The sequence below is a fragment of the Argopecten irradians genome, chromosome 9, assembly GCF_041381155.1.
Source record: "Argopecten irradians isolate NY chromosome 9, Ai_NY, whole genome shotgun sequence".
NCBI classification, from domain to species: Eukaryota; Metazoa; Mollusca; class Bivalvia; order Pectinida; family Pectinidae; genus Argopecten; species Argopecten irradians.
Window position 1 is genome coordinate 21,323,958 of NC_091142.1, and position 7,858 is coordinate 21,331,815.

At 35.2% G+C, this 7,858-nt stretch overlaps 1 protein-coding gene across 1 annotated transcript; it reads right to left on the reverse strand.

Moving 5' to 3' along the window:
- Nucleotides 1–4,322: 4,322 nt before the first annotated feature.
- Nucleotides 4,323–7,164, reverse strand: LOC138331755 (acetylcholine receptor subunit beta-type lev-1-like). Its single transcript, XM_069279518.1, has 2 exons — nt 5,334–7,164; nt 4,323–5,170 (listed from the first exon to the last, which is right to left on the reverse strand). Exon 1 carries the CDS (start codon nt 7,034–7,036, stop codon nt 5,744–5,746), a length of 1,293 nt encoding a protein of 430 aa, XP_069135619.1. The 5' UTR covers nt 7,037–7,164; the 3' UTR covers nt 4,323–5,170; nt 5,334–5,743.
- Between the last annotated feature and the right edge of the window lie 694 nt (nt 7,165–7,858).

The following is a 7,858-nucleotide window of genomic DNA, read 5'->3' on the forward strand; positions in this document are numbered from 1 at the left end:
TTTACGAAAGTCTTTGAATGCTGAGGGGTAAGGTCAGAATGTTACAAGTCTCACTCGTTCAGAGTGGGTTCGGCAGCATTTGCCGCCATGCAAGGTTTCTCTGAGGAGAAAATTGAAGAATAATGTCGTTGGGAATCTAGGGCCTTTAAGAATTATATTAGAGTTCCTACTGACGAGCTTCTTTAAGTATGCTTTTTGCACGTATGGCTTGCCTTAGGCTTAAATTTCAATTTCAGTATTGTATGGCATGCAAAAAGGGGATTGCGCTGGAGAGATTTGTAACTTTTGAAACTTCTCTTACCAATTGTTGAGTCACCCTCCCATTTCGTGATACAATGAGGGGGGAATTATGTAGCTCAAGTTCATTCATGCGAGTTTGGGCATAGGATGAGAAGGATTTTTGACAAAATTCAGGATATGTTCCCTAACACTAGGCTTGTGTGGTCAGCCATTTTACCTCGCATTAATTGGCGGGATGAAGTTATTCTACATTTAAACTGATTCCAGTGAGAATCAATAGCCAGATTGGGTATTTCATTGTTAAGCGAGGTGGTTAATACATTAGATATTCCAGTAATAACTGATAAGAACTAAGTTATGTTTTCGGTTGGTGTTCGCTTGAGTGCGGGTAGTAATCTGTTTTTATATCGGTTGCAGCAAGCCTTACAGGCATGTATAACTAGCACAGAAAGACTTTCTTCTCATTTTGGCGAATCAGGCACTTGGGCTTGGTTGCTTAAGTTTTAAGCAAATATAGTGGGTAATTGTTTGGTGCACGTTTCATTCAGTTGTATTGGTGCTTGCAGTCAGGACAATATAAAAAATATATATATATATTTTGTTTTGCTATGCTGCATTAATTTGTATATTTTTGAGGAAGAGTTTGATATTGCTGGTTTTATTTGTGGTCGCCCTAATACGCCCAAATTTTGGTTGGGTCCGTGTCCTCTTTTATGCGATTTGCATAATTTTTGTGCCTACATTTGTTTGGTTATGCTTCCAGTAGAGCAATTGGCTCATTTTAACATCTGCTCTTCATATTTGTTATTTTGTCACTTCTTTAAATGGTGCATCTTGTTATTTTAGCATTTTATATGCCATTTTTTATATGGCTTGGCACTTATTTGTATGGTGCATTTTGGTATTTTAGCATTTTATTTGCCGTTTTTGGCTTTACGCAGCAAATTTATTTATATTTTGGCCATTTGTACTTGGAATTGTCCTGACTGTCACGCATTTCTGTTGGCGGTGACAGCATTTAATGTTGTCATTTGGCGGTGTTTCACTTGGAGCAACAAAAAATGCTGATATAGAATTTGTAAGTCTATTATATACAACAGCTTCTATTTTGTGGAATTTCCTGTTCCCAGTTTCCATTTTAATATTAGCTGTTTTTTTTAATTCTCATGTTGAAGCTTTGGCCAACTTCTGCTATTCTTATAAGGTTAAAAGTATATTCAAATATAGTTTAATATTCCAATTTAAGGCTAAGTATTATAATGTAGGTTGTTATTGATTGAATATTGATTGGATATTTTCAATTAAAATTTAGTCTTGGTAGATATCAATTTTGTGTTTGTCTTCTATTTGATAAATAAAAATAGCAGCCCTGCATGCAATAACTTAAATATACATGTATCTAAAGTGTTAAATAAGTACAAGTAAGGTCAACAGCATGTTTCAGGAAACACAGTCACTGTATATAGAATTAACAATAGAAAATACAATACGGCAAAGAAAGCAAGTATTATAATAATGTAAAATGCTAAAATAAGTTCTATTTGCAAATGTGATCGATAGGTTTTCTCAGTTTTTTTAGCTGTTTCAACACGTCGGTTTCGAGATCCCAAAATGACTTGGGTAAAGTACGATTTTCCGTCAAAAATAAGACCCACCTTCTGATGATTATGACGCAAGCAGTTGGTCGATATATTTAGACATACAACGCCAATTCTCTTGTATTGTAACCCATGGTATAAACTGAGTTTAGTGGAGTTTCCGAGGGTGCGATTTGGTAGAAACCGACGTATGGAAACAGTTGAAACGATCGATAGTTCATACCGTTCACATCTGCATATAAAAACATAATTTTGAGTTGCATTTCCGCTTAAAAATACCTATAACAAATCATGTCAATTAATAATATTCATGTTTATAAGATTTTTTAACAATAATGATCACAATTACAAACTTACTGTCCAATTAATCTACATTTGGTGTTAATAAACGACAAATAACAATATATGACTAATATTTTTACAACTTTTTTTATTAGAAAACATTTCTCCTGGAATAGACTGTTCTTGATATAATATGTACATAATAATTGGAAATTCAAATACTTTAAATCACTTAATTATGAAAAAAATCAGGAAAATGGTTAAAAGACTACAAAAAAGAAACAGGAAGTATATCTGTTTGACGTCGACTGATCGTAGTGTAGTTTTTTTTCATCTGAATCATACAAAAATCAAAAAATTTCATGTTTGCATACGCTAAGCTATCTGATAATATAGCACATCAATCAATTTAAACAATAAATTCAAACTAAGTGTACATTTAGAAAAAAACTCTTTGTGTAAGCACACCATGCTGGTGTGCTCCAAGCAGTTGCCTATGAAACACTGTGATGGCTCCCATAGCCAACACCCAAACTTGGATCTATCATCCATCTCTTGCAGAGTTACCTCCCCTTATCACTTTTCCTCCTGAGTTATGTCCCTTGGGAAACCAAGCAGACCTACCCTGGATACCCGTACCACTTAAAAATGAAAGGGGAATTTGCTTATTGACACATGCTGCCGCCAACTTGCCAGAATTCCGCCAAACAGAAAGCAAAGCTTACTGCCCCAATCTGGCAACAACCAATGCCCTACACCCTTTAATTTTAGCAGCTAAAAAGCTATAGCATTTGTGTTTTCACGAATGTCTCAAGTGCTGATTGAAAATGAGTACCATCCTTACGAAACGTAACGATAGGCCTGGACAATCAAAAGATATTTCTGTATGGTGTATGATTTTTCCCCAAAGGCTCTCACTACTTTTCTACCTTTCCTATTTATCCGTGCCCGCTTTCTCTCAAACTGCTCTCAAATTCCCAGCCCCAAACCAAAACAACCTACACAAAACATCTGACCAGACCAGGACAGTCTTCGGGCATAGCTGGTGGAGCAATTGGATATCATTTGCAATTGCCTCTTGTAACTCGGCACATGGGCGGTCAACTAAATCATTGGAGCCCAAATGTAATATCATCATAGAAGGGGGACCTGCCTGACTCACTGACAACATCTGACGGACCTTAGGGATTAAATCCCGCCAATGCATACCCCGAATACCTGTCCATGTAATGTCTACTTTAATATTCTCAAGACGAAGGTTGTTGTTCAGTCTCTGTATTGCCCTCTTCATGTTGAAGCTTTGGCCAACTTCTGCTATTCTTATAAGGTTAAAAGTATATTCAAATATAGTTTAGCGGCCCAGCACTTTTATCTGTTCTTCCGGATATTCCAATTTAAGGCTAAGTATTATAATGTAGGTTGTTATTGATTGAATATTGATTGGATATTTTCAATTAAAATTTAGTCTTGGTAGATATCAATTTTGTGTTTGTCTTCTATTTGATAAATAAAAATAGCAGCCCTGCATGCAATAACTTAAATATACATGTATCTAAAGTGTTAAATAAGTACAAGTAAGGTCAACAGCATGTTTCAGGAAACACAGTCACTGTATATAGAATTAACAATAGAAAATACAATACGGCAAAGAAAGCAAGTATTATAATAATGTAAAATGCAAAATAAGTTCTATTTGCAAATGTGATCGATAGGTTTTCTCAGTTTTTTTAGCTGTTTCAACACGTCGGTTTCGAGATCCCAAAATGACTTGGGTAAAGTACGATTTTCCGTCAAAAATAAGACCCACCTTCTGATGATTATGACGCAAGCAGTTGGTCGATATATTTAGACATACAACGCCAATTCTCTTGTATTGTAACCCATGGTATAAACTGAGTTTAGTGGAGTTTCCGAGGGTGCGATTTGGTAGAAACCGACGTATGGAAACAGTTGAAACGATCGATAGTTCATACCGTTCACATCTGCATATAAAAACATAATTTTGAGTTGCATTTCCGCTTAAAAATACCCATAACAAATCATGTCAATTAATAATATTCATGTTTATAAGATTTTTTAACAATAATGATCACAATTACAAACTTACTTTCCAATTAATCTACATTTGGTGTTAATAAACGACAAATAACAATATACGACTAATAGTTTTACAACTTTTTTTATTAGAAAACATTTCTCCTGGAATAGACTGTTCTTGATATATATGTACATAATAATTGGAAATTCAAATACTTTAAATCACTTAATTATAAAAAAAATCAGGAAAATGGTAAAGACTACAAAAAAGAAACAGGAAGTATATCTGTTTGACGTCGACTTAGTGTAGTAGTTTTTCAATCATATTTCATGTTTGCATACGCTAAGCTATCTGATAATATAGCACATCAATCAATTTAAACAATAAATTCAACTTTAGAAAAAAACAACACCGGGCTTAATCAATATGTGTATACGTTTATCAAACATATACTAACTAAATAGTATAAAACGAGCTAGTTACTGTAAGCCAATATATTTATAATTAATCTCTAGTCAGTTCGTCACACACATACTAACTAGATGGTGTAAAACAGTTACTGTAAGCCAATTTATTTTCGCGGCAACTGAATTGCGCGTGTTCGGGCATAATGGCATATTTCACGTATATTTATTTTTCGATTTAGACTCATATGTCGCATCGAGACATTTTACTGATTTGTCATTATGACGTCTAATTACCTTTTGCGATATCTGTTCCGCCATGAAAATAAGTTGATTGACAGTATCTATTCATATCAGTGTATCATAGTACGATTAATGTACATCTGGTAATATTTCACTATTTCAAAGTGAAATTCCAACATTGAATCTTTTAGTATCATACATTTATGTTTTCACTATGCAAGGGTATAAATGTTCTAATTCACTATAAAAAGTCTGTATATGGACTAGAATGTTTGCAATTCAACGAGCAATATTTCTCGTTACTGCTATTTCTTTGGCATATAAACATAAAAACCCGTTCGCCTTTTACGGTCCCGTCTGTATTGCTATGGAAACAAAACAAAATATAATGTAAAACACGAAATATCTTGGGAAGAACGACTTCTTCCTAATTGTCATGAAGGTATATAAAGATTAACAGAAACGATACAAAATGGTTTATATAGTAACGAATACCTCTCCCCGCGAATTAATTTGAATGTCACTTACAATATATGTATGCAATGCGGTAGACATCGCTGTTCAACCTTGTCGGAGAATGTCGTAGTGGGTTACCGAACGCAAAGTAATAATCATATTTTGTCAATTCTTCTTAAAATCCATTCCTCCTCAAAATCACTTTAGCAATAATAATTTCCTATGTGAAATCAAATGTTCAACCCAGTTCATGTTTCATTCAAAGTTCACATAATAAAAATGAAAAACATTGAAAACACAATTCCAGATGTCATCAATAGTATTCTGGTACAAACACGAAGCTCCTCTGATATCTACGTCGATAGATAAAACGAACTATGCTAAAATCAAAACAAAGCAATAACGATCCCAGGAATACGACAAAATGGAAACTTGAATCATAGATGTACTGATGTTGACAAAGCGCGGGAAAACAAATAGCCTTAGAAGTAAGCTTGGATAAGATATACCATAAACGTCATGTTTATCACAAGTGACGTCATAATGACAAACATTAACGACGCCTTATCGAATGCGTTCCCTACTATTTTCCAAGTGATCTCAACGTCATCACTTTTAGGGTTGGTTTCCTCCACAGTTGTAGGTTGCTTCTGTTCGACAGGCGTTTTCTTTCGTGACACATCCTTCTTGTCGTTTTTCTCACGTGACTGTTGCGCCGGAGTAACGCTGACGACGGTCGGAGTCACTATCGCTGTTTCGGATTTACTTTTCCGACACTTGGATCCCATTATCTGAACGAGTTTTAAGTAGTGTTGAGGTATAGTTTCCTCGTCTGACAAGTGGACCTTAATTGATAGAATCGTCAAAAGCATGATAATCACACTCATGCCCAACTGCGTGAGAAGGAGGTAGCACAACACGGAGATTTGTGGCATAGACGCTTCCGGAAGAGCATCTGTTACAATCGTCAGAAAGACGGCGATAGACAGCAGGTTTGTAATGGAGAACCCGACCCGTTCACCGGAGTCGACCGGTAGTATAAATACGAAAGAATTTATGGCCGTCATCAAACACAGAGGCAAAATCATGTTCACGACATAAAATGCGAAACGTCTCTTAAATGAAATCGCAATTTCTACAATCTGAAATCCGTTTTCAACGATAGATATTTGTGTTGATAGGAGCTGCCATATTGAATTTTCCGAAAACATTCCTAGATCTAGATCATTTCTTAAGGGATTGAAGGAGAATTCAGTCGGCATATAAAACCATGGGGTAAACAAAAGTTTACATGTCTGCTTGTCGAAGGGATAGAAAGTCACGTCAACATCACACGAGACTTCGTAAACATCAGCAGGGCTCAAGGTGGCTAGGCCAGTGGACATGTACCTGATGTAGAAGTCATCCAAGCCTAAAAACTTCAGACCATTATAAGTATTTCCCAGAACCATATTTGGTTTCCATACTTCTTTCTGTGATAGAAGGGTATTAGTTATACCGTTATAAGTTCCCGGTGTCCATGTCAATCGATCATCAAACCAGTTTATAGTAAAGAAACCAGTGATGGCGAATTTCCCTTCGGACTCTGCAAACTCTTGAATTGTGATTAATCCGAACGTGACATTGATAGTTAGTGGAACCGAATAATCCGTGCCAGGCCGGACATGTTTCTGATAGCCGTTCATAAGAGCTGTATATAGGTTTGTTCCATCTGTTGATGTTTGGGCAGTAGCTGACGAAATCAACGAAGCAAAAATCGCCAACAGAAATTTCATTTTTCTTTCACACGGTCGCTAATAAAATCTCAACCACAGTGTCGACCGAACTCGTCAAATTAACCGAGGTTCTGTATATATAAATTTGACAGGGGTGTTACAATATATCAATAGATTCGTACTTGTCAGTCGATCACGTGATCTGTACCGATATGAAGATATTACCCGTGCTAGTGTATTTGTTTTAGCGATCAATGGCGTGCTAACAGTGTTCACACACTCATACTGAATGCCCTTTTACAGTAGAGGAGGGATTTATTTTAAAACGTTACAAAAATAAAAGAGGATTATAACATATCTAATTCAAGATTAATGAGTTACGCATTATAAACTGTTCAACATTGATGATGTGATTTGACGTACAATCACTAAAAGACATTAGAAATCAATATGTGTAAGGCAGTGCTTTGATGACTGTAATAGTTTGTAATAAGAAGCGATGTTAAAAGTTGTCTGTAAACGAGTATTTTTTATCATAATTCAGACACCATAACACAAGAAATTATTTATTTAGGGTCAAACAACATTTCCTGTCGCTTGTCCTTTATGATTTACATTAAAATTATAGAATTCAGTCTCTGAACAAAATATCTAGATGTCATTAAAACATATTCTCTCGTGAAACATTGTAGACGAATCCACTAACTAGGTGGCGCATATTTATTGTTTTCTTTGTTAATTCTGGGTCATCAATTCTTTACATCAACTTTCCCTATTGATGTATTTACATTATGTAAACACATTGTTGTTTGTCTGTTTTCATTATTCTTACCAATATGTCAGTATTCATAAAAGAAATATAAAAAAAAACCTCACTATATA